Source organism: Podarcis gaigeae (assembly GCF_964106915.1).
Source record: "Podarcis gaigeae genome assembly, chromosome: 17".
NCBI lineage: Eukaryota > Metazoa > Chordata > Lepidosauria > Squamata > Lacertidae > Podarcis > Podarcis gaigeae.
This window is the reverse complement of record NC_139694.1, coordinates 29,784,658-29,810,925: the sequence shown is the minus strand read 5'-3', so window position 1 is coordinate 29,810,925 and position 26,268 is coordinate 29,784,658. Positions and strand designations below refer to the sequence as shown.

The following is a 26,268-nucleotide window of genomic DNA, read 5'->3' as shown; positions in this document are numbered from 1 at the left end:
GAGGAGGGATAGGTCCCCACCTCCCTTCATTCATTTGGGCATGTGCCCTCCTGTGCATTCTACACTCTCTCTTGGACTACAGGAGAACAAATTATTTCTAGTAGCAATACAGCAGCGTAGCATGGTTTGCCAGGGCCCGGGGGCGGATACGCGACGCTTCAGCCCTCACTGCCACCACCACTGGAATATGCCCCTCCCCACTAGAGCCAAGCAGAACCATATTGCACTGCCTGCCCACCCACATGGGGGACTGGCCGGCACAGCCCTTGGATCGCCCCAGCCTCACACATTAGATTGGGACTGGCAGGGTGGCGTGCAAAGGATGCAACAGCCATGCTCCCTTCGATCCCTGCTTCACAAAGCAAGGGAGAGACTGGTATCAAAAGGCACATGGCTGTTGCGTCCTTCTCATATCGCCCTGCCGGGCAAATCATTCAGATCAGATCCCAGCCTTGCAAAGCAGCACAGGACTGGCAGGGCAGCATGAGGGGCCAAATGTGCCGCACCCCCTGAAAAAATGTGCCCAGGGCCATCACCCTGGCAACCCCCTCCACCCTACGCCCCTGAATTAATGTGTTTTTCAACCTTGCTTCCATGCATAGTATCTTATTCTGAGGCTGCTGCATTCGTGTTGGCTTGTAAGAACTTGTTTTTTAATCACTTGTAAACATACCTTGTGGTGAAGCAATATGTTTTGCAGACCGCATTGATCAGGTCTGTAGCTGTATAAATATCTGGGATAACACACATAAGGGAATGAATGCACCGAAATAAGAATGACTTAGATTCAGAACAGAATGACTCTGTGAGGTTTCCCCAAGTTTGGAAAAACAAATAGCTGGGAATTGCAGCGTGCTTATACTTGGCAGAAACCATTTAGGGCTTCCCAAAGAAAAGCAAGACCCTTCTCAGATTATTTGTTGCAGTGCGGTCCTATCTTCTCTGGAACCTTAACTTCATGGTACAGTGGTACCTCGCAAGACGAATGCCTCGCAAGACGAAAGAGTTTTTTGTTTTTTGAGTTGCTTCGCAAGACGGATTTCCCTATGGGCTTGCTTCGCAATACAAAAACGTCTTGCAAGTTTGTTTCCCTTTTCTTTTTCAATGCATTCCTATGGGAATCCGTGCTTCGCAAGACGAAAAATCCGCAAGACAAAAAAACTCGCAGAATGAATTAATTTCGTCTTGCGAGGTACCACTGTACTTGCGACCTTGCATGCGACTGGGAAAAGCCGCTTCTGGTGGGCATTAATCAGGTTGTGGCAGAAAAGCAGGTGGTTCCCAGACTTCCTACTTGCATGCTTTTGCCAGGTCCAAACTATCTCCATTGTGGAAAAAGCTGCTGAGCTGTGCAAAACCATCTAATACGGGGAAAGTCTAATACTTTTCCTTCCTACTACTGTTTATCTGCTCCTGGCTGCCCCCACCGATGGTGGCTCGTTGTGATTTTAATGGGTTGTTGGTGCCAAGCTAAACATGGATTAAATATTTGCTACCCACGTGTATACCAGTGATCATATCTCGGTTACAGAATTTAAATTGTCGGCTGCGCTTGGGCCAGCCCTGTTTCCGACTGTCTGTGGGAGTAGTCAGGTTTCGTTTGTGTGAAGCAAACGGGCAAAGTCCCAGTGCTTGATGGTGGCCCACTTTTTGGCTAATATCTAAGCCTGAGTCTAATGTCTTAGATGTGGGGTTCCTTTTTAAGACAGCAGCTGTATAGGTTCTGAGTAGTACAGCAAGAATGAACCACATAATACTGGTTCTGCTGGTCCACTTGCTGCTGGTTTGGGCCCAATTCAAGGGATTAACTTTGGTTTATAAAGCTTTCAATGACTTGAGAGCCAAATATCTGAAGGAGTGCCTTCCTTGGTACTGTATTTGCAGACCTGTGCCTGAGGGCCCAATCCAGCTAATCCATCTTGCTAGCAGAAGCATGCACAAGGACTTCCACAGCGACACTTCCTCCTCGACCACCAAATTGGCTTGGGTGGGTTGCAGTAGCCCCCAGAATAGTGCACTGGGACAGAGGGGGGGATACCAGGCAAGCGAAAATGATATTCTTTGTACTGTGTTGAATTCCTCTCTTAGGATTGACTGAGGGGGTCTTTCTCATGGTTCTGCCAACGAGTGTGGCAGTTGAGAGGGAGCATAATGCAGAGCTTTCTCTGTAAGGGTGCCCCATTTTCCTGGAACTTTCTCCCCATCAGTGGTGCATTGGTTGTCTACCACGTTAAGCTCCTTTGCATGTTTAATCACTTTTTTATGCTGGTGTGTGGAGGAGCTGCTGCTGAATTACTGATTTGGTTCCGTTGACTGTAATTACGTTGTATATCCATGTGTTTATAATGTTAATTTTATATTGATTTGTACAGAAACACACACATCCAGGGTGCCTTTATGATGAAGGGCAGTTTAAAAGTTCAAAAATAATTAATAGTAATGGTTCCTAATAAAACTGAAGGGTGCACAGGATGAGTAATTTGGCTACTGCATGTAAGCAGACATGGCAAGTTATCTGTATGTATAATGTTTATATGCAACGACACTGAATATGGTGTTTGCAGCAACAGTGAATACAGCAGATAGAATTGCCTAGCCATTAGCAAGGCGAGGCAGAAGCGGTTTGCCAGTTCTTTTGATTTGTGGGCCTTCTACTATAAGAGGTAGAGTATATATACACATTTCAAATCAAGATTCCTTGCATAGTAAAAATATTGCCTTACAGTATATTGGTCCAGTTCACACATACCATTAAGCGAGATAAAACTGTGAGCCTGGATACAGACGTAATGGTAGGCCAAACCATGGCTGTAACCCACCCAGGAACCTTAGGGTGAAGGGCGGATAATAAATTAGTAGTAGTAATAGTCCCTCATTCAATATGATAACAATTCAGTGTTAGAAACTGAGATATGAAAGCTAGGAGCTAAATGGCACCTTAAACCTAGGTTATGGGCGCAACAATGGAATGTCTAGGCACACTTTTTTATAACAAGAATACAAAGCTGAAAATGAATGAACTGCAGCTAAAATCTTATGTTCATTTTTCACATGTGCCTAGAATAATGGGAATTTCAAATGCTGTCACAATTGTCCAAAATCTAGCCACATTTTTCTCTATTACCTAGCTCTATCCAAAGCTTAATGGAAAAGTTTCCTTTTTAGCAAGTTTTTAAAATTCTACATTTTGTGATTAGTTGTACTTGCGATGCCAGTAGAATCACTTTTTCTACCAAAGTGGCAGCTCTTTAGGATCTTGTCAGCCTTTGTCGCCAGTAATTCTGGCTTCCCTTAAATGCACATATGTGTTTGTGTTCTCTCACATAATATCATTTTCTCTACTCTCTTTAAAATTTTTCTCTTTAGTCACAAAGCTGGAATCTGAACGAATCTGAACGAAAAGTCAGTTTTATGTACATGTTGCTTTCTCCCCTACTAATAGTATTTTATTCTGATTGACAGTGTTATCCAAGGTCAGTAAATAAAATATTTTGCCAACTTTGAACTCAAAAGTCCAGTGTGTCAATATGGAAGCTGGACCCCATAAGGCAAACAGTGTTGCTGCAATACATACAGGTCTTTAGACATACAAAATAATTGCAACTGAGCAAAGACTTGGCTCTCCAGATCGTAACAGAATGTTGCATATATTTTAATTAAAGCTTTCAGTGATAAAACTAAGCACATTCTGATATCTTTCTCATTAGAATCAACAGGACTGAAGCACTTCTAATGTGGTTGGACCATGCCCTTATTTTGTAAAACGCAGTTGAAAGTGAATCCATGCTGTCATGTGATGCAGTTACTAAATGATCCCAGGAAATCTGCCTAGATACGTATCCTGTCTTGCAGTTTTAATGTGGCAGTAGATAACTCTTACCATGGGCAGGAATGTAGATAACAACACTGAGAGTAAGAAACAGGAAGTGATTAGGACATTGAGTTCTTATCCCCTGAATAAGGGGTAATATTTTGATCTAAGTTTGCATGGCCACAAAACCTATTTTGATATACACAATGTTCTCATCTTTCATTTGCATCTTTTGGCAGCCCCACCATATCAACATGCTTGCTTCACATGTTAATTCTCAATAGAGGCCTATGCCTTGGCAGCTAAATGTCATCTTGTAGCATCTCAACTGGTCAAGTGAAGTAGCGCCATAATCAAAGAGTGCTGCTAGTTCAACAGTTCATCTATTTTGGAATCCTGTTTCTAGCAGTGGCTCCAACCGCATGAGATTTCCAGCCAAATGTCTCCAGGATGTTCACAAGCAGAGCATGAAGACAAAGGACCTCCCTTGTTTTGATCCTTGGCAGCTGGTATCAGGGACCTCCCTTGTTTTGATCCTTGGCAGCTGGTATCCAGAGGTGCAGTGCTTCTGAACATGGGTGCCCCTTTAGATTAATCAGTGACTAGTTTCTACGATCACTACGCTCCATGAACTTGTATTACCCCCTTTTGAAGTCATCCAAGACAAAGGCGATCTTCACAATTTACAGAATTCACTCTAATTATGCCTCATGGGAGGTATTCTCTTCTGTTAGTCCTAAATTGACTGCCATTTTCACTGTGCAACCCTGAGGTCTGGTATTGAGGAGGAAACAGTTCTCTAGGCTGCTCAAGCACTTCCTCAAAGGGAAATTCCTATGGGAACTCCGCTGGAACTCCCTGCCCTAAGTGATCTGGTGCCTGTTAAAGGTTCATCTGCTTTGTCAGACATTTGCCAGTCGTATTTTCTGTGGCTCTACCTGCTTTTAGAAGTTTTTATTGCATTACTTCTGACCTTGTTTTTTATAATGTTAGTTGCCTTGGGCATTATTAATGGAAAGGCAGGGTACATATTTATGTACTAAAATACAAATAAATTAAGGGACTCCAACCCTTTGAGTTTTGTTGCCCTTCTCTGAACTTATACTGTAGATGAGGCAAGCAGGACTGTATACAGATTGCAAACGCAATGTACACTATAAACACATATTGGCTGTCTTTTTTCATTTTCTCCCCTAATAATCCCTAACATGGAATTGTCCTTTCGTTTTTGCTGTGTACCAAGTTGATTGTTTCTGTTCTGGGTTTCCGCCATCCCAAATAAATCAGTGTCAACCACAACCTAGGCCACATCATTGTTCATATAAACCTCCCAATAGGAAACGTCGTATGCTGGTTTTCAACTTTCAATACTAATTAAATATAGGACCAATAGCTATTACTGACAATTATTTTGAAGTAAAGGAGGAAAGCTTGGAATGATTGTTAGTCATGGCAACTTACTCCTTTATGTGAGTCTAGATTAAAGCAATGTCATGCACATCGGTGGTGCTATAAAAATGGTCTGCATTATGTGCCCTAACTATATTATCTTCCTAATTCTGGTGGCTATGTGGCCTTCCTAATGTCTAAAATGTCTATAAAGGTAAAAGATATAGGGACCCCTGACCATTAGGTCGTGACCGACTGGGGTTGTGGCGCTCATCTCGCTTTATTGGCTAAGGGAGCCCGGCGTACAGCTTCCGGGTCATGTGGACAGCATGACTAAGATGCTTCTGGCAAACCAGAGCAGTGCATGGAAATGCCGTTTACATTCCCACCGGAGCGGTACCTATTTATCTACTTGCACTTTGACATGCTTTTGAACTTCTAGGTGGGCAGGAGCAGGGACCGAGCAACGAGAGCTCACCCTGTCACGGGGATTCGAACCGCCAACCTTCCGATCGGCAAGTCCTAGGCTCTGTGGTTTAACGCACAGCTCCACCCAGGTCCCTACAATGTCTGTAGTCTATCACTATTGACCATGCTGGCTGGGGTAGATAGGAACGAGGCACAGGACATTTGGAGAGGCCACAGATTCCCCACCTATCTTCTAACCTATAATGGTTATGTTCCCTGGCATGAGCTGAGGGTGAGGTGTGGATTTCTACTCCCAAGTGGTAGTTGGGGATCAGTGAAAGTAGAAACAAAAGCGCAATTAATAGGCTGGGATCCAGAAATCCAGGTACTGTCTCATATTTGCCATTGTTGTGAAACAACACTGTCTTCATTCAAATCTGTCTTTTCCGATGTATCAGAGTGGAAATATAATTATTTGTTTTAGTAGAATCCAAAGTATCGTGCTTCAAGTTACACTTGCCAAAATGCCCTGTTCATATGAGGGGTCCAGTAGCATTGACTTCTTTGCAGCTAGTCACCCATGTGAGGATTTCTGCAGACATTTTGCAGAAGTCAAAACTCTCGGGTACTGTAAATTGTTAAGGAATGTTGCTAATATTTTAGATAAGAATGTAAGAAGAGCCCTGCAAAATCGGACCAAAAACCAGTATAGTCTTGCATCCCGTCCTTCCAATACCAATCCTAGGGGAATTTCACTTCATCCTTCCAATGGGAAAACTGCCTGTTGTTTCTTCTTTCTGTTTCCTGTTCCTTAAACTTAAGTTAGTACTCCCTAAGTCCTGTTGTCTTATCTCATGGCTGATAAGCTGGTTCAGGATTCTTTGTTGCAGGATTTTATTGAAAGTGTCTGAAGTACACCGTGCCAGCTGAATTCCTCTTATCCATATGCTTCTTGACACTTTGTAAAAGGCTAGTTTGGGGGCCATGGGAGTTATCCAAGGCACTTAGTTCATTTTAGCAGATGCTTGAGGCACAGTTGAACTAATTTCTTTTTTTAAAAAAAAAAAAAGATATTTATTGAGGTTTCAAAAATTAAACAAAAAAGACAATAATAAAAACAAAACACAAACACAAAAAGTAACAAATATAAACAACAAAGTACAAAAACTAAAAACTATTTAAAAACATGTAAAGTTTCATTCCCTTATTTTCTTATAACTTACTTCCTCGACCTCCTCATACCTCCCCTTTTTGTATTCCATTTTCTAATTATTGATTCAACAAATCCTCTCCCTTAATTTTCAAATAATTTTCAACCTTTCTTTTCTTTTTACTTAATCATTACAGCTGAAAACCACTTAATTTCTAAACCAACATCATTCTAACATTCATCAATTTTACAATATTTCCCAAGATAGTCCTTAAATTTCTTCCAATCTTCTTCCGCCGTCTCTCGAACTAATTTCTTTCTTTTTTTTCCTCATTTGCAGAGCTGGAAAGTCTTGCGAATTGTTACCTAGATCTCAGGGCAAAGGCTGCCAGAGGTGGAAGAGGTGGATTGGTTCCTGGTCATGCCCGGTGGAAGGAGGGGACCCAGTCGGCAGCAGCTAAGCCGTTCAGCTTTGCCTTCTCTCCAGACGTTGGTTGGTGGGAACTGTGGCAACGGCACTAGTCTAAGAAACAGGTTAAGTCAAAACGTAATATTGTGGGCTTAAATGTGGGGGGCAGAACTTTTGTTATTACTTGTCATCATCAGGTCACACTTGGGTTCACAAGAATCTTGTTTCTTTACACTTGTTGTTGCCCTGAATTTGACAGTGTGTGATTGCCTGACTCTGTGTTTGGCTCATTTTATATCTCATACTCCTGTTGGGCAATGGAGGTATTCAGGTGGGTTGTCACCTCAGGCATTTGTCTGGAAGACAGGAAATACCTGACCTGAAAGCCTTTGCATACCCCTTTCCCTCAGGTGGCCCATCCGTTCCAGTTCATAAGGTACAGCACACATGAAAAGAAAGCAATAGTTCTTATATCAAGGTTACACATACAAGTGTTTTCATCCAAGCATCTTGTAAGTGTCACAAAAAAACAGTTGTTTTTTGTTCTTCTGGGCATTCCAAGAGTTAGCGCTCAGATTTGGATATTCACTGGGTCATGGGGTGTCTTTTCCAGCTAGTTGGATTTTAATTTCCAGTTGTTCCTTCAAATTGTGGCCTTGACTTGAGCATTGCTCATTAATAAACATTGCATATCATAGAAGTTTTGAAGGTTGAGAAAGCTAAGATAAGGAAGCCAGAGGATTGGAATGCACTGCTAGGCATTCTAATGTCAGGGGGTTGCTTGGTTACATTATCTTATTCTTGGTACAACAGACAAAGCTGGAACAGGATTAGGCTGGGGAAAATTTGGTATCTCTGCTTGAGGGTCTGAGCTCCATTTTTTCTGGTATTGGCTTCTGCAGAAGTGGAAAAACAAGGGGCACCCGTGGAAGGACACAGGACATAAGTGACACGTGTGCTTCCATCCCACCATACTAGGCTAGAAAGTGTCAAATTCTTGACAAAGGCATGCATTGCGCTTGCCTGTGGTGAGGTGCTACTCGTCATTCATGTCACAGCCCATACTACCAGAGGCTGTGTGTAGAGAGAGAAATCACTTGTTCTGAATCACTGAGAGTGCTGTGTGTAGTACTTTGTTTTTTTGTGTTAAGGACTGTTCAGTGTAGCACATGCGGTTAAGCTGCATATCAAAAAGTGCCCAGTTCGGACCTTTCTTCTGTGATTTTCTTACTAGTTGACCTTAGACAAATCTGCCCCATATCTGCAATATGGGGATGAACATATTGACCTATGTTAAAGAATTGTAAGGATCTCTTGAGGTAGTTAACGTTGAACAATTTAAACCTGGTGTTGAACAATTTAAACCAGCACACCAGATCCTTTCTTTCCCCATCCCCCCTAGTGTTAGCTTTGCCAAGAGTGAGCAAACCTTGCAGGACTTTGGAACCGCTGGAGATCATGGTGGCACTTGCATCACTGAAGGTCTGTTGATTGACAGTGCTTGCAAAGTGCACTGTATTTGCAAGCAGCAATAACCAAGCTAGCATTTTGCAGGCGGCAACAATAGCTTGATTTGCCTGTTCTTGCAAAGGAAAGGTAGACCCTACAGGAGCCATGGCTAGAGCATGTGGGTGTTGCTTGGCCAAAATTGCAGGCAGAGGTTTCCCCCAGCACCGATTTAAATACTCTGAATGCTAAGCATTTAACCCACAATAGGGTGAGATATCCCAGGAACACTGGCAAGAGTTAGTGTGACGTGTTGTTTCTCTTTTTTTCAGGAATGGTAGTGCTATCAGCCTCTCTGCTCCTCCAATTACAGCCTTGATCACCCCTGAGCCTGTGCGACACTGCCGAATCCCTGAGCTGCCTGTAGACGGGAACCTTCTGTTTGAGTTCTTCTTTTTCATCTACTTGCTGGTGGCCCTCTTTATTCAGTATATTAATATCTATAAGACCGTGTGGTGGTACCCATACAACCACCCTGCCTCCTGTACGTCACTGGTGAGTCCATGTTGCTGGCCGCATGCCCTTCTTGCGGTTTGCTTAGGGAAGTTTAATCATGGTGTCTCTGTAGCTCAGCTGACATCACCAAGTCTGCCATCCTTTCTTTTTCCCGGACATTATGAAATACACCCCTTTTCTCCCTCAAAGGCAGCCTTTGGGTTACGACTTCTCAAGGCAGCTCTACACTTGGGGGAGTAGGAAGGAAGGGCATTTTGGAGCTTTTGGCCCTGGGGTTCCTGCCCTGGGGTGCACTGTCTCACAACATTCCTTAAACTAGCTGCCTTCCTCCCTTAAGGGGAGCAATGAATCTTCTGGACTTGCCTGTGAATTCCTGTTTTTATCAAGGGAACGAGGGCAGCCAGGTCTCCCCTCTACATGCTCTCTTTATTGGGTTACTATCTACTGGGCTAATGGAGTTCTAAAAGGTTCCCAATCTACCCCTCCCTCCTTGCTTTGTGACTCATCCTGATCTGGTCATTTTCCCACTTACAGCCCCTTCCCCCACCTCCTGTTTTCCTTCAAGGGAGTGAGGCTGTTGCCAGCGCAGTTTTGTGTGTTTGGCCATTTTTCTCTTCACTTAACATTTGAGTGTGAGTGTGTGTGTGCGTCACTGTAATGTCTGGAGATTGATGGGAGTCCCTTCCTCCAGATACCAAAGGCTGGCTTCACAACCCCAGAAGAGTGGGGCCTTTCCCCCTATGCTTACTGCCTTCCTTCCCTCAACCCCCCCCCCCCCGAAATTCACAGGTAACTACAGAATGTCTGCTCCTAGCATTTCCTTTCTAAGTGGCAGTTGTAAATACAGTAGCCTTCCCAAGCTGCTTCTATGTGCTTAATCTGTCCCCTTCTCTTCCCTCTTTATCTGGCAGACTTGGAATGGTTCACAGTGTGTCCTGGTTCTCCCTTATAGGAATTTCCATGCTTCTGCTATGTCATCTCAGCAGCTCCTGCCTTTCTGGCCTCTCCTTCACCCTGGTGAATACGCTGTTCTTTTCTCCTTTAGAACTTTCACCTCATTGATTACCATCTGGCAGCATTTATCACAGTGATGCTGGCGCGGAGGCTGGTATGGGCCCTCATCTCTGAGGTAATGTTGTCACAATTAACTCTCCCAAAGAAATCGGAGGTTTAGAATGAGCTCAGTATGATGCTTGACTTCTTTTTATTTGCCACACATGAAAGCCTACATCATGGGTAGGCAAACTAAGGCCCGGGGGCCAGATCCAGCCCAATTGCCTTCTAAATCCGGTCCGCGGACGGTCCAGGAATCAGCATGTATTTACATGAGTAGAATGTGTCCTTTTATTTAAAATGCATCTTTGGGTTATTTGTGGGGCATAGGAATTTGTTCGTTATTTCCCCCCAAAAAATACAGTCTGGCCCCACAAGGTCTGAGGGACAGTGGACCAGCCCCCTGCTGAAAAAGTTTGCTGACCCCTGGCCTACATGTTTACTCACCTTGGTGAAGTGCTGTCATTTATTGATGTTAACAGCTGCCACATCAGGTGAAAAGAAAAGGAACTGAGGGAGGATTTGTTGTTGGGAATAGTCTTGAGACCCAATGTGGTGTAGTGGTTAAGAGCAGTAGTCTCGTAATCTGGGAAACCGGGTTCACGTCTCCGCTCCTCCGCATGCAGCTGCTGGGCTAGTCACACTTCTCTGAAGTCTCTCAGTCTCACTCACCTCACAGAGTGTTTGTGGTGGGGGAGGAAGGGAAAGGAGAATGTTAGCCGCTTTGAGACTCCTTAAAGGGAGTGAAAGGCGGGATATCAAATCCAAACTCTTCTTCTTCTTCTTCTAAATTTTAACAAACAGAAAGTAGATTAGCCTGGGGTGATTTGCACTAGTAGTAGAGTCAGTGAGGTTCCAGTAGGAACCTATAGCAATACATCAGGCAGAGATTAAGTGAACAGCACTTCATTCAAGCAAGATTGACAGTGTCAGTAGAGGTTGCATCTTAAAAGTATTAACTAAGGGAGAAATTGTGAGATTAACAGATGAGCAAACAGGGTGGGATTCATTGGTGAGATATCTCTTGAGTGCCAGTTTGAAAGTCAGTTGTTCATAGGTCTTTTTAAAATGTGCATGGCATTCCAAGTCCAAGCTTCTGGTGACTTTATATAAGATTTTTGGGTTGAACAGAGTTTGGACTGTTATTGATTGGGCATAAAATAGTGGTTCCTAGACCACTGATACTGCATTTTCTGTTTCCAAAACTTACTTTGCTACAAGGATCTCAGATAGCTCTAGATGCTACATGTGCAGCAACCTCTAAGGCCACTGGAAAGTATGAGAAAGGTTAAGAAACAAAAACACAACAAAACTAAAACAATGCAAAATAGACACTTAAGGCAAAGACACATTTGTCCAGCTTGGAAACCTTGTGTTGGAACAAAAATGTCTTCAGTTGTTTTGAGAAAGTGCAGATACAGTGATACCTCAGTTTTCGAACGTCTCCGTTGATGAACATTTTGGTTTTCGAATGCCATAAACCTGGAAGTAAATGTTTCAGTTTTCAAACACGCCTCGGAACTCGAACATGCCACACGGCTTCCACTGAGTGCAAGATCCTAAAACCTAGCTGTCGGCTATTGAGTTTTTGGTTTTTGAACGTTTCAGAACTCGAACGGTCTTCCAGAATGGATTACGTTTGAAAACCGAGGTACCACTGTAGTGTGTATCTTTCCACAGAATAGGAGCAGCCACCCTGAAAGCCCTATTATGTATTACTGTGGAGCAGGCTTCTGAGATCTTTAGAGCTTGCAGACCTGAGGGCTCTACTGGGTACATAAGGGATAAGGCAGTCTCTAAAGTAACCTGGTCCTGAGCTTTATAGGACTTTATGTTAGTACCAACATAAAGCTTTATAGGACTTTATGTTAGGTCCCAATGTCCCAGGCTATGGAAATCTATGGAAATTACTCTTTCCATGATTCCTCTAATCTTGAATGCCGCTGCACATGTTCATGACACCAACTCGAGCAGGGATAGCCAACTTGATGCTGTTGTGCAACTCCCATCATCCCTGACTATTGGAGTCAATGGTCCATCTGGAGAGTAGAACATTAGCTATCCCTGATCTAGAGCCTTCTTGCCATAGAAGTTTGGAAAAGGGAAGTGGTTGGCTCACTTGTTCTGCTTTTGGTTAGCCCCACACTTTGGAGATGGCTGGGTCTGGTCTTAGATGGATTCCCCAAGCATGGTCCGCAGAAATCCAGTGTTTGACACATGTGCACACCCATTCAAAACAGGCATAACCAGCCTTGTGCCCTCCAGATATTTTGAGCTCCCATTGTCCCCCAGCATGGCCAATGGTCAGATATAATGGGAGCTGTAGTCCACAGCATCAACCAAATTGGCTGATTAAACAAACAATGAGAAAACAAGGTTTATTATTTACTGAAGGCACTATAGTGGGGTAGCACTCACCCCTTGTGGTAGATTTTGTTTTGATTGGTTCTGTATCTTAACAGTACAGTTGTACCTTGGTTTTCAAACAGCTTAGTTCTTGAACGTTTTGGCTCCTGAACGCCGCAAAGCTGGAAGTGACTGTTCCAGTTTGCAAACTATTTTTGGAAGCCAAACGTCCAACGGGGCTTCCACAGCTTCCAATTGGCTGCAGGAGCTTCCACGCTTTGGTTTCCGAATGTTTTGGAAGTTGGAATAGACTTCCAGAACAGATTCCATTCGACTTCTAAGATACAACTGTAATGTCATTTTTTTCCTTGTCTCACTACCGTCTGAGAGAACACTAAGCTAATATTTTACCCTCACAAACACCTGCAGTATTAAGGAGGATATAATTACTTGCTTTCAGTACTCTCCCCCAAAAAATTATATTTTAAGCATTCATTACTATTTTGTTAAGTCTAGCAAAGAAATAAAAATAAAAATGATTTCCTTTTGGCTTTGAGAGCCATGCTGCATCGTGTGGGGATGGTAGATCAGGCTGTTCCTTGGAATGTATTGTGGCATATAGGAAGAGAAACTGTAGGGCTGATGGTTCCTGGTGTTTGAATTTGCAGGCCTCTCAGGTGGGAACTACATCAGTGATTCACTACACGGCACTGATTTTGGCACGCCTGGTGCTGCTCACTTTGTGTGGATGGGTGCTCTGCTGGACACTAGTTAACCTTTTCCGTAGCCATTCTGTTCTGAATCTCCTCTTTCTTGGCTACCCGTGAGTATCATTCTCTTGTATCCTGAATGTAATAAATAGGAAAGGGTTCAAAAGTACAAGACATGACAAAGAGAAGCCCTGTTGATCCACACAAGATTGGCAGAGAATCGACAGGGTTAAAAGTCGCCAGTTGAATAGGTCTTTCGGGGGAAATGGGTAGGAGGAAAACAATGCCTCTCTCAACATCTTTTCCCTGCTAGAATCATTATAAAGGTCAAGAGACATCTGGTCCATCGACTTAATGCAATATATGAGCCAATGAGGAAGAGTAGATTTTAAAGGTGGGTAGGAAAGGGGAGAATGGCAGCAATTGAAGAGATAGAGCCAACACAATGATTGTGCTCCTTTACCTATGGCCTCACTGCTTAGCCCTGGGAGTTGAGGCATACCACAAAAGTAGCATATGAGCGAATAACCTGGGTGTAGGAAATGCAAGCCTCTTGCTCAGGAAGCTCCTTTCAGATGTTCATGGTTGGAATGCCTAATATACCACAGGCTGTAATCTCACCCTCGCCTTTCCCTTCCCTGCAGGTTTGGTGTCTATGTCCCACTGTGCTGCTTCCACCAAGACAGCAGGACACAGCCTCTTCCCACAGACTGTGGCTATTTGGTGCAGGATCAGCTGGTAGATTCTGGTGCCACGGGGGTTGGCAGCCTCGTCAAGCCCAAAGACTTCCTCTCTCTCCTGAGAGAGTCCCTGAAAGAACAGTTCAACAACCCCGTGCCCATCCCCACACACAGCTGCCCCTTGTCTCCAGACCTCATTCGCAACGAGGTGGAATGCCTGAAAGCAGACTTCAACCGCAGAATCAAGGAGGTTCTATTCAACTCCCTCTTCAGTGCCTATTATGTGGCATTCCTGCCACTGTGCTTTGTGAAGGTAGCTGTTGCCCTACTCCTTCATTGCTATTACTGCTGCTGCCACCACCTTCTAAATCTTGTCTGTGGATTGTTAACACAGTGGGTTTCTGGTTAGATTTCCCTTTCTCTGTCTCCCCTCTGGCAGCCTGGATGGCAGAATGTGACTTGATTCTGGAGTATCACTCCCAATTGGCAGATAGGTGTTGCCATACATGTAGTGCCGCTGTGGTTCGTCCACTCATTTTTCATCGCATCTATTAGCCCCGTCCTCTTTCCCAGACAACTGTAACAACTATACAGTGGTACCTTGGCTCTCGAACTTAATCCGTTCCGGGAGTCCACTTGACTCCCGAAACTGTTCAAAAACCAAGGTGCTGTTTCTGAATGGTTGCTGGAACTTCCTGCACTCAAGCAGAAGCCGTGTTGGACGTTCAGCTTCCGAAAAACGTTCGCAAACCGGAACACTTACTTCAGGGTTTGCAGCATTCAGGAGCCAATTTGTTTGGGAGCCAAGCCATTTGAGTACCAAGGTACCACTGTATTTTGGTACTGTTAGCAGGCATTTGATGCCCAGCTCACATTCATGATTTGGCAGTGCCTTGGGTGTTCATACTACTACTACTACTAATAATAATAATACTTTGTTTATATTCCGCCCTCCCCAGCCGAAGCCAGGCTCAGAGCGGCTAACAACAATAAAAGTAACACAGCATTCTAAAATCAATTCAAAATCAAATTAATGGCAACCATTCTGTGAGGATTACCAAAGGAGGGGGTCAGACTGTGCCTTGGCCAAAGGCCTTGTGGAACAGCTCTGTCTTGCAGGCCCTGCGGAAAGATGTCAAGTTCTGCAGGGCCCTAGTCTCTTGTGACAGAGCGTTCCACCAGATTGGGGCCACAGCCGAAAAAGCCCTGGCTCTGGTTGAGGCCAGCCTAACCTCCCTGTGGCCCGGGACCTCCAAGATGTTTTTGTTTGAAGACCGTAAGGTCCTCCATGGGACATACCAGGAGAGGCGATCACGTAGGTATGAGGGTCCTGGGCCACATAGGGCTTTAAAGGTTAAAACCAGCACCTTAAACCTGATCCTGTACTCCACCGGGAACCATTGTAGGATTTGAATTAATATGGTTAGAGAATAGGGGCAGCTGTGATATCCAGGCTGATTTACCAGAGACCTCAGAAAGCTGTCCAGATAGATCACTGGTGCTCTTATCACTGGTGTCTAATGGGCAGATTTGGACCTTCCACACCCAATCCAGTTTCTCTCTGTACCCAAGAAGCATTCTCGAGCTTGTTTTACTTCCATGCCAGTGACCATGGATGTGCACATATTCCATAGTGGCATATACATTGGCTGTGCAAAAATTTCATGTAATGTATGCCAAGGAGAAAGGAAGATCTCAAAGAGTCCTTTGCTGGCCTTGCAGTTCCTAGTTAGCTACTTAAATCTATGGCTGTGGGGCACCGCCTTCCCACTCTTGAGATCTCTGGGGCGTTGGCATTAACACCCTCTTTGGTTTCTTGCAGAGCACACAGTACTATGACATGCGCTGGTCCTGTGAACACCTCATCATGGTGTGGATCAACGCCTTTGTCATGCTCACCACCCAGCTGCTTCCTCCCAAGTATTGTGACTTGCTACACAGATCAGCTGCCCACCTGGGCAAGTGGCAGAAGCTGGAACATGGTTCATACAGCAATGCCCCCCAGCACATGTGAGTGTGACCCCAAAGCATTTGTTGACAAGGGTCAAGGGAAAGTAAATAGGGCAGCTGAAGGTATCCTAATGTTGTACCTTTCTTTAGTTGGACCCAAGACTACATTGTGTCAGTATTCTTCAATGATTTTGTTGTGCGCCATACTATCATTTACTGTTATTGAGATCTGTTTTTGATAGGCTTACCTGAGACTCTTTGCAGAATTTATTGTGGTAACTGGCAGGGTGGGGGTTTTGTTTTGTTTTGTCTTCTCATCCAGTGAGAATTGTAGGAAAAGGGCGCAGAGAACTAGTGTAACATCATTCTCGCTAGCTTAAATCACTTAACAGACAAATCACAAGTTTTCAAATCATCATTTCGTCTCATTTGAATTTAGGTGATCTAGTGCCTGCCCTTTGGGCAACAAAGTGAGTCACCCACAAATAAAACAGTGGATTCTACATACTTGGGGCACTGCCCAGGTATGGATAAAAATGGGTCCACAAACCAAACCAAAAATTGTGAGCGCCCAGGACCCTACCTCTCTCTTTCAGTACATTTCTATTCTGAAGCAAGTCCTGTTGTGTTTAATTGGGCTTACTGCAAGGTAACTGCAAGCATGTGCATGCTTAATTGAAAGTATATCGGATTGAACTCAGTCGGACTTATCTCTGAGTAGACAGGCTTAGGTAAGGATTAGACTGTGATTCTTGACCTCACACTGTGGCTAGGGATAAATCCCTTCCTTCCCTCTCCCAGCTCCAAATTTGAAATTAGACAGGATAGGGTTCTTGCAGTTAATACAGGGCAGTTTCTGCCCTGTGCACATTAGTGGTACTAAAGCAGGCCTTCTCATCAAGTTAGCTTACTTCGTTGCTAATCTTTCCAAAAAAGTCCACTTGCTTATTTCAGCTTTTAGTGTCTAATTTTTCATAATTTCATCTGTATACCTCTAGAGCAAAAATAAAGACGAGAATTAGGATTCCTATGAAATTGGTTTTTACTTATTCAAATTCACATCTAATTGTACAATTGGTTATAGGTTCAAAGTTGTCGTCCAAAATATTTTGGAGGGTATATGCAAAGCTATTTATGATTTTACCCTCAGGGTTTCTTTCTTTTTGTTCTTCAATATATACCTGAGGTATTCTTCTTTTCAGTTGCATATTCGTACAAGAAGATTGTCAGCTTTATTACATAACTCAATGTATCTTTGTTTTGTGTATTTTATGGCTACCAGTGAAAGATTCTACTTTCCAAAACAGAGTTAAAACCTCAGATTTTATGTATGTTTGTATTGACCAATCTAATGCAGAATTCACAACTCGGTTGAAACCTCTTGCTGTTATTTCAGTGTCTACGGCTTGAAAATATGTGTATATAAATACCTAAACCAATCAACACGAATTCGGGGTGTATATATTACCAAGTGTATATATATAACATTTTGAATTGTGAAATTACTCCGGGTTGGCTTTCTGATGCTCACCGAGTCCCTTTGTCATACTCCACAGCTGGTCTGAGAGCACAATATGGCCACAGGGAGTGCTAGTGCGACATAGTCGATGCCTATACAAAGCAGTCGGGCCTTATAACGTAGCAGTGCCTTCAGATGTGTCCCATGCCCGCTTTTATGTAAGTACCGTAAGTATTATTACGTAAGAATTCAAACGCCCCACCACCACATTTAAGCACAATTTTTCTGACGCCTGCAAATAAATAAATGGATGTAAACTGCGGAATGGGCAAAAATGGCCCCCAAATAGCGGGAAAGCTGCTGACAATCCCAGGAGCCTTTGCAACTGCAATCCCATGAGTCTTTGAGGCCTGTTGGAGGAAGTGATTGTGGTGAAGTTGGGAGGATGATTGTGGGTCTTTGGTGGAGTTTGGCTTTTTAAGATGGCGTTCCCCACTATGCACAATTTCACATATACAGCAGTACAGTGGTACCTCGGGTTACATACGCTTCAGGTTACAAACTCTGCTAACCCAGAAATAGTGCTTCAGGTTAAGCACTTTGCTTCAGGATAAGAACAGAAATCGTGCTCCGGCGGTGCGGCAGCAGTAGGAGGTCCCATTAGCTAAAGTGGTGCTTCAGGTTAAGAACAGTTTCAGGTTAAGTACAGACCTACGGAACGAATTAAGTACTTAAACTGAGGTACCACTGTATCTGGGAATATAACCCCTGAGTAAGTTTTTGTAGTCCAAAAACAGCCAGAGACCCAAAACTGGGAAACCCTGTATTAGCCATATAACGGGGTGGATTTCAGTGTAGCGCTAAGCTGAGGAGGAGGGGGAGTAATCATAATATTTTATTATTTATACCCCGCCCATCTGGCTGGGTTTCCCCTGCCACTCTGGGCAGCTCCCAACAGAATATTAATAACATGATAAAACATCAAACATTAAAAACTTCCCTAAACAGGGTTGCCTTCAGATGTCTTCTAAAAGTCAGATAGTCATTTATTTCCTTGACATCTGATGGGAGGGTGTTCCACAGGGCGGGCACCACAACAGGCCTTCTGCCTGGTTCCCTGTAACCTCACTTCTTGCAGTGAGAGAACCACCAGAAGGCCCTCTGAGCTGAACAATGGGCTTGGAGACGCTCCTTCAGGTATACTGAGGAGACTCTTCCATCAACACAAGCATTACTGCTTGCCCGACAGAATGATCTCCTTGCCTCTAGAGAAGGTTTGGGATAGGCGCATGGTGGGGGGAAGCCCTGTTGCACTAGCACAAGTTCTTGCATGGCTTCCTCTAGCAAAACTGAGTAGTTGAATCTGATCCAGTGGTTCAAATAACAGAACCACAGCAGTGTTCTTAGTGGCTACAGCCCTGGGGCTTCAGATGCAGTTGTTGGGCCTCTATTCCTTTTCCCCTGCCCCCCAGAATTTGGTTTTCATCAAACAGTCTGCTTTCTGACCCTTCAAGCACTGTTTTTTTCCCTCCCTACAGTTCCTCTTTCACCGTCCATTACGGCTTCTCAACCTGCTGATTCTCATTGAAGGCAGCGTGGTCTGCTATCAGCTCTACTCCCTGTTGCGGTCGGAGAAGTGGAACCATACCCTTTCCATGGCCCTGATCCTCTTCTGCAATTACTATGTCTTATTTAAACTCCTGCGGGACCGTATAGTGTTGGGCAGGGCATACTCGTATCCTCTGAACAGCTACGGATTAAAAGCCCATTAATCACCTGAAGAAGGGAAGGATATTTTCATACAGTTCTATTTTTTCCTTGCAACTGTTTATAAATATTTAAAAAATATTTTATATTTTGTATACTGCTGGTTTTTTTGTGGGTTAAGGAAGGGCCAAGTGGCAATTAAATGTCGCTATATAAACAAGGTGTTATTTTATATAAAGCAATCATTGTGTATATACTGTATTATCAACATACATCTATGAAGCAAGATCATTGTATGTGTGGTCACTCCATCTACTTTGCATGCACAAGCTTTAGGGTCCCTGTCCTGCCCCCTTCCCTCTCACCACTTCTGTTCTTGCAGCTCAGCTGAAGCATGCAGCTGGCGATTTGCCTACCCAAAAACCTGACTCTGAGAATGAGACCGCTAGAAGCCTAGACTTGTGGACTACCTCAAAACAGCAGAATGAAAAGAATTCCGCAAGATGGATTTTTTGTACTCTGCACCTGCCCTAATCTGAAACCACATATGCAGTTCGTGGGATCAGGAAAGCAGCAGAGGGAGAGGGTTCAATACCAGGTGACTAGAAGGGAAAAGAACGGCAGCACCCCCCCCCCCACCTCTGCCACACAATTGTTTTTCACTGCTACTTCCACAGCTTGCCTATATATAGCTTAAATGCAAGCAGTAAGGTATATATTTCCAATATAACCAGCAGGGTACAGTGCACTGAGGTGTAGACACACATTCAACCCACTGTAGACCGCTGGGGAGTTAAGAGGTTTGTGGCTAAGGCCCTTGCAGGCTAGGCCTCACCCTAACAGAACTGACAAGTCTAGTTTGTTACTTCACCCATGGGAATGAATGGATGAATGACAACTACACGTGAGAAACTAAGGATCAGGATGAGCGTGGGCACTAAGCTTGGCCCTTTCCCTTGGTACTGCTAGTCCCAGCCTGCGCCAATTTCATTTTAACTGCACTCTGAACCTAATAGGACCAGGTTTGATTTCAGATGTTTAATTTGAAATGTAAAATTTGAAAATTTAATAAAAATTATTAATGAAAAGAAAGAAGGAAGCAAGCAACCAACCAACCAACAAGGAATGCACCCCTGCATTTTGGGGACGTGACACTTGGTCACATTATGGTGCTGCTGTCTTTAGCACGTCTTTAGCTGTCTTTAGCACGACCAAAGAGGCAAGTAAAAACTTGTTTTTAAAATATACTTTGAATTCTACCAGAGCGGAACCAGGAAGGGTTGACGCGATCAGAAAATGACATCTCTATGCTGCACCCAGTTCCTCAAACGTGTGGCTGTTGGGTGATAGAGGTGCAGCAGAAAGTATGTTTGCATGCCCGACGTATTCTGTGCCAAGCTCAAGTAGCTAAACTTAGTTTACCTGCTCTGAGCGCTCTCAGGAATTGTGTACAGCTAACCCAGTGTGGTGTGGTGGTTAAGAGCGGTAGACTCGTAATCTGGTGAACCAGGTTCGATTCCCCGCTCCTCCACATGCAGCTGCTGGGTGACCTTGGGCCAGTCACACTTCCTTGAAGTCTCTCAGCCCCACTCACCTCACAAAGTATTTGTTGTGGGGGAGGAAGGGAAAGGAGAATGTTAACCACTTTGAGACTCCTTCGGGTAGTGATAAAGCGGGATATCAAATCCAAACTCCTCCTCTTCCCATTCATTTTGTGATTTGATGTCTACACACCTTGATTGTACACTATTGTAGTATCAAGTGGGATGCGGGTGGCGCTGTGGCTAGGACTTGCCGATCAGAAGGTCGGCGGTTCGAATCCCCGTGACGGGGTGAGCTCCCGTTGCTTGGTCCCTGCTCCTGCCAACCTAGCAGTTCGAAAGCACGTCAAAGTGCAAGTAGATAAATAGGTACCGCTCCAGCGGGAAGGTAAACGGCGTTTCCATGCGCTGCTCTGGTTCACCAGAAGCGGCTTAGTCATGATGGCCACATGACCCGGAAGCTGTACGCCAGCTCCCTCGGCCAATAAAGCGAGATGAGCGCTGCAACGCTAGAGTCGGCCACGACTGGACCTAATGGTCAGGGGTCTCTTTACCTTTTAGTACCAAGTGTGCTCACGCTATTCAAAAGGGAGGAAGTACTGTACAGGAGGAGTTGGCTTGAGGGGGACTTTGGTAAAACATTTTATTTTGGACTGAGTGTCACGGATTTAGTCAGATAAACAACTACTCTCCCATTTTGTGTCTGTGTGAACCAGTGAACAAGTGAAACATTACTGGCACATATCTGTCCCAAGAAACAATGAGTGCACCTCTGGGGGTGAAATTAAACCACTGAAGTGATCTGCCTGGGCAGTGTGTATGGAGATCCTGGGCTGGCCAGAGAATAAGACACTCCTCTCATCTTCACTGATGTGGTCCAAAGGAAAGCAGAGCAATACGTTTGGCACCAGCTTGGCTGCAGGAGTAGCCAGAAGGAAGCGTACAAGGCTAAGTACAGAGCCTCAATTTGACCTGATCTCAGGATTACTGCGATTAACTATAACCTAGGAACAATAGGGCATGCCATTTTAAGGGGGGGTGAAACTCAGTTTTTGCAAATTTCTTCAGTGAGGGGTCTTAAAAATACGTTTCTAGGTGTTAGAAATTCAAATCTATTCCTTTTGAGATTGGACCACATTCACAAGTCTACATTTGATGAAGCAGCACATAAACTGCTTTCAGAAAACCAAACAATTTTACTTTCTGAAAATGACAGGTAATTAGAAATAAAATAACTGCAAGTACTTTGTAATCATTTTAATGTTTCTTATGCAATTTTACACCATCTTTCCATACCAAGGAAAACTAAATTATATTATATTTATTTAACCACAATATCTTTTGAATTCCCAGCTCATGTTAAAACTTTTTAGAACCCCTCATTTTTGGAATCTGAAAGTTGCAAAATTCAACACGCCCTAACAGGACAACCTGCAGACCACAACTCATCAGTTCAGACCTCTGGCAAGAGCAGTCTATTCCTCCCATGGCCTCCTACTGGGTAGGTAGGGGGAGAGAAGATGTGGGGAGCTGCCTGAACTATGGCATGCAGCACCAAACAGATTATCCCCCTCATCCAGCCTGGTTCATCAAATCCTGGGTGGAGATGGCAGCTATGTTGATATATAGATATATAGATATAGATATTTATTCTTTGGTTCCTCACCAGTTTGCCTTCTGTATAATGGTTTTGTACGCCTGCCAAATTTTGTGAATGGGTGTATGCCCCACCACAGCCCTCTTAGTCTGAATCCTGAGAAAACAATCCTGTCTCCATCAGCGCAAAGATCTTGGCAACCGCCTAGCCTTAACCATTTTGACTGCATTTGTAAGAGCACCTATATGGCAACAAGCCCTTTTTCGTGCCCCCATAATCATGGCAACAGATCAATATTAAGGTAATGAGCTATGACCTTGTCTATGCTGTTTCATTTTGAGGGGATGGGCAGTATGTTTTGCAAAAGCCCAAGGCCCATCATTCCTCTGTATCTGTGGTTCAAATACTCTGTATTAACCTTTCTACCTCTAAAAAACAAAGAGGCAAAATGAACTTTGTAACCACGGTCATTCTCCCCGATATATTTTCAATTAGGGTTTTAGTCTATTTGATTTGGAGGGTTATTAGTTCAGAGCACCTATTTCTGCTGGCCTCTGCTGCATGTAATTTAAGCCGTGGAGCATTCATTGGCTCAGGATCGGGTACCCTAAATCTGGCCAGTCCCAAAGTAGCATGGGTGTAGATCTAAAGATCTAAAACCTCAACCCAAACCCAAACAATAAGTTATTACTTAATATTCCGTGAATAGCAGATTTTGATGCACAGAAAAAGTGCCTGTTCACCTGCCTCAAGCCACCCAAAACTTCCAAACGCTTTAAAAAAAAGTTTTACTTTGTATTGGTTCGAGACAGCTGGCCCTATTGCCCAAGAATGTCGTAATAAATGGCTGGTTTTGCTGTTATGCCATGAAATTGCTCCAGCTTCAGGCCAATCCGGAACAGTAGTGCTTCATCCCACCACTTCGCCATGATCTGTGTGAGAAAGAGAAGAGTACCTCTATCAAGGTCATTTGTGCTCTAGGTAGACCAACTGAAAGGGCCTGAAGGTATCTCAGTTTAGGGAAAGGGGACTTAATAGCTGTAAGAGAACTGGGATATGAAGTAAAGTCAGGTTAGGAAGAGAACCGGCACAACTTCTTCAGTGTTTTACGGTATTGACATTTTAAAAGCCTGCCCCTTATCTATTTGAAGGAGGCTCAGCTAGACATTACGAATACCACAGAGGGAGCTTCTGGCAAAGTCAGTTCCCCCCTTGCTACGAGCCGTGAGGGCTAGTGTTTACCTTGGTCATCCGAGGCTGGATGACTTGAATACCAGCTGATGGGAATAGCGAGAGGGGACATGGCGAAACTTAGGCATCTGGTTGGCATGGGGCAAAACTAGACTTTATTTCACCTGGGTCAAAGACCCAGTTTGGCATACACACCCCAATGCACATTTGTGCACGCACACAGGCTGGGAGCCTCAATGGCACCTCTCTGGGGACTTCCACTGGGGGCAAAAAAAACACAACTAGCACCCCCACCCCCAAGTTATGGCTCTGAGTTGGTCCCTGTGAGAAGGGGTTGCTGGAATAGACGACTTCTGGGTTTCCTGCAGCAGGGCTGCTCTTGCGTTCTTCAAAATCACACCCTTTGAATGTCATCATATGGCAGGTTCTCCTGCTTGTATCCTAACAAACCACGGGGGCAAATGTGTCTATTTTGAGCTACCACACCTGCCAGCGGATGTATTTCATCTATATGACGGTGTGTGAAAAAGAATGGGGTAGTTGCATTTCCATTGTTACATGGCGTTAGCATTTTACGTCTGGCTAACACATCTAGTATTTGGTCACTGTTGAAACACAACCAGCCAAGGGTTTCTTCGCCAAGAAGCAAGAAAAAGAGGCCTACATACATTTCAGTAGGATCCTGCAGTAATATAAAATGTGACCAGAGAGCACCCATTTTTTCAGAGGAAAACAAACCAGCTTTCAGAGCAGCACACGTGATCCTTGGCCAGGAAGGGGCAAACTCTCATCCTCATTGCCACATTTGAGAGGAACCAGGGTGAGAGGCATCAGGCAGGTGCCAAGGTAGGAGTGAATTAATGTGGTTGTTTCTGCTGTGTGTATGGGGATGAGCTATGAGAGGTGCCAGCAAGAGAGGGAGGGGGTGGAGCTGAGCTTCTTGGGCTTGGTGATCGTAAGGTCAGCGGTTCGAATCTGCATGACGGGGTGAGCTCCTGTTGCTTTGCCCCGGTTTTCTGCCAACCTAGCAGTTCGAAAGCACACCAGTGCAAGTAGATAAATCGGTAGCGCTGCAGAGGGGAGCTAAATGGCGTTTTCATGTGCTCTGGCTCCCGTCACAGTGTTCCATTACACCAGAAGCGGTTTAGTCATGCTGGCCACATGACCCGGAGAGCTGTTTGGACAAATGCTAGCTCCCTCGGCCTGAGCACCACAACCCCATAGTCCTTTGACTGGACTTAACCATCCAGGGGTCCTTTACCCATTTTACTAGCCAGAGAAAGTCGTATTTACCTGGATGCTGATCGGAAGCCCTGAAATAGAATATCCAACTGGTATTACCAGTGCTGGGATGCCAGTCAAGTTGGCCAGTTGCATGTACCTACAAATATCAAGAGAGAAGGGGCACATCAGAGGTGGCCCAGCAGACATCTTTCTCTGATCCTTAGGACTCCCTAAGCCACACCCTCTCCCTCCTAGACCATTGTTTCCCAAACCTGGTTCTCCAGTTGTTTTTGGACTACAATTCCCATCACCCCTGACCGCTGGTACTGCTAGCTAGGGATGATGGGAGTTCTAGTCCAAAAACAGCTGGAGAACCAAGTTTGGGAAAGTCTGCCCTAAGACCATATCCCTCAACAGCCCAGCTTCACATCCTCCTTGAGTACAGTGGTATCTCGGGTTACATACTCTTCAGGTTACAGACTCCGCTAACCCAGAAATAGTGCTTCAGGTTAAGAACTTTGCTTCAGGATGAGAACAGAAATTGTGCTCTGGCAGCACAGCAGCAGCAGCAGGAGGCCCCATTAGCTATATGGCGCTTCAGGTTAAGAACAGTTTCAGGTTAAGTACAGACCTCTGGAACAAATTAAGTACTTAACCTGAGGTACCACTGTACTGGAATGTGAACTGTGACAACTGAAATACTTTATTGTCGCTTGTACAACTTGTATACAGTGAGATTACACGAGCACCCCCCACTCAGCTCTTTTAGTCTTAATTCCCCTCGTTTACTGACGCACACCCACCAAACCCGAAAGTCAGTTGCCCTGTTGTTATCTTTTCATTCAGCAGCCTAACAGCCCACGGATAGAAGCTGTTCTTGACCCTGTTGGTGAGACTAATCATGCTTCTGTATCTTCTGCCTGAGGGCAGGAGATCAAGAAAGTCCTGGCTGGCCAGGGTGTGAATCATCCCTGAGGATTTTCCTCACTCTCCTGAGGCAACATTCTTCCGCTACTTTCTTGCCTGGATGGAAAGATGTTTGTAGAACCCTCCAACATCTGCATGCCTTAAATGCAGCCTACTGCTCAAGGGTCACATCCATGCCCACTTTTCCCTTTGGCCCCATCCTCCATTGGCATGCAGCTCCCAGCCCTGCTATAGCAGATATATACTTGTTGAGCAATGAAGGTCAAGCTGGAAAATGACTTGGGCTGCACATCTAGAACCCCTTACTCTTCCCTTCTTTAAGTCCAGCCAACTGGGGTGTTTCTATCAGCTGAAACACAGCCAACATGGAGTGTTAAAAATCCCAAGAGCATTATTTCTTCTTTAAGATGGCAAAGACAGCAAACCAAAGCAAGTCTCGGTTTCCACGTATCCAATGGCCAATTTCACTTTGGAGGGAGCCAGGTCCCCCTAGAATCCTGCCCTCCTTCCTCATTGCCACAGTTTTGCTTTGAAAAACACATGTCTTTACCTCATGGTCCGGAGCGTTGTCCTAACATCGCTACACCCAGTCAGAAGATCAGAGTCCTGGATTCTTGGGGCACAGCATGCAGTACCTTGCACAAGAGAAAAATGTTTGTGTGGAGTGGGTTTTTGGGGTGTTTTTTATAAGTTGCATGCTTTTATTCTGAGTTATATAGGCTCTTAACGGTCCCTCTTATCCCTCACTGTGAAC

The 26,268-nt window shown here is 44.5% G+C and overlaps 2 protein-coding genes and 1 long non-coding RNA gene across 4 annotated transcripts in view; 1 reads left to right on the top strand and 2 right to left on the bottom strand.

The window, feature by feature from the left end:
- The window catches only part of TMEM39A (transmembrane protein 39A), a 28,291-nt gene extending 9,116 nt beyond the window's left edge, over nt 1-19,175 (top strand). Inside the window, exons 2-9 of the mRNA XM_083719322.1 lie at nt 7,099-7,292; nt 8,946-9,168; nt 10,175-10,258; nt 13,197-13,351; nt 13,883-14,231; nt 15,741-15,928; nt 17,425-17,545; nt 18,866-19,175. Of these exons, the coding sequence (XP_083575448.1) occupies nt 7,180-7,292; nt 8,946-9,168; nt 10,175-10,258; nt 13,197-13,351; nt 13,883-14,231; nt 15,741-15,928; nt 17,425-17,545; nt 18,866-19,099 (1,467 nt within the window). The 5' untranslated portion in view covers nt 7,099-7,179 and the 3' untranslated portion in view covers nt 19,100-19,175. The remainder of the gene's footprint in view (nt 1-7,098; nt 7,293-8,945; nt 9,169-10,174; nt 10,259-13,196; nt 13,352-13,882; nt 14,232-15,740; nt 15,929-17,424; nt 17,546-18,865) is intronic.
- LOC310835395 lies at nt 3,154-5,389 on the bottom strand. The gene is made up of 2 exons (XR_014559633.1): nt 4,332-5,389; nt 3,154-4,293 (listed from the first exon to the last, which is right to left on the bottom strand). It is a non-coding gene; the product is annotated as an uncharacterized lncRNA (long non-coding RNA).
- Nucleotides 19,176-21,817: 2,642 nt separating the features above from the next.
- Nucleotides 21,818-26,268, bottom strand: part of LOC310834771 (uncharacterized protein) — a 34,839-nt gene continuing 30,388 nt past the window's right edge. For both annotated transcript variants that reach the window (XM_083719043.1, XM_083719044.1), the window contains 3 exons: nt 26,065-26,149; nt 24,657-24,744; nt 21,818-23,104 (listed from right to left, as the gene is read on the bottom strand). In XM_083719043.1, coding sequence (XP_083575169.1) covers nt 22,991-23,104; nt 24,657-24,744; nt 26,065-26,149 — 287 coding nt within the window. In that variant the 3' untranslated portion in view covers nt 21,818-22,990. The remainder of the gene's footprint in view (nt 23,105-24,656; nt 24,745-26,064; nt 26,150-26,268) is intronic.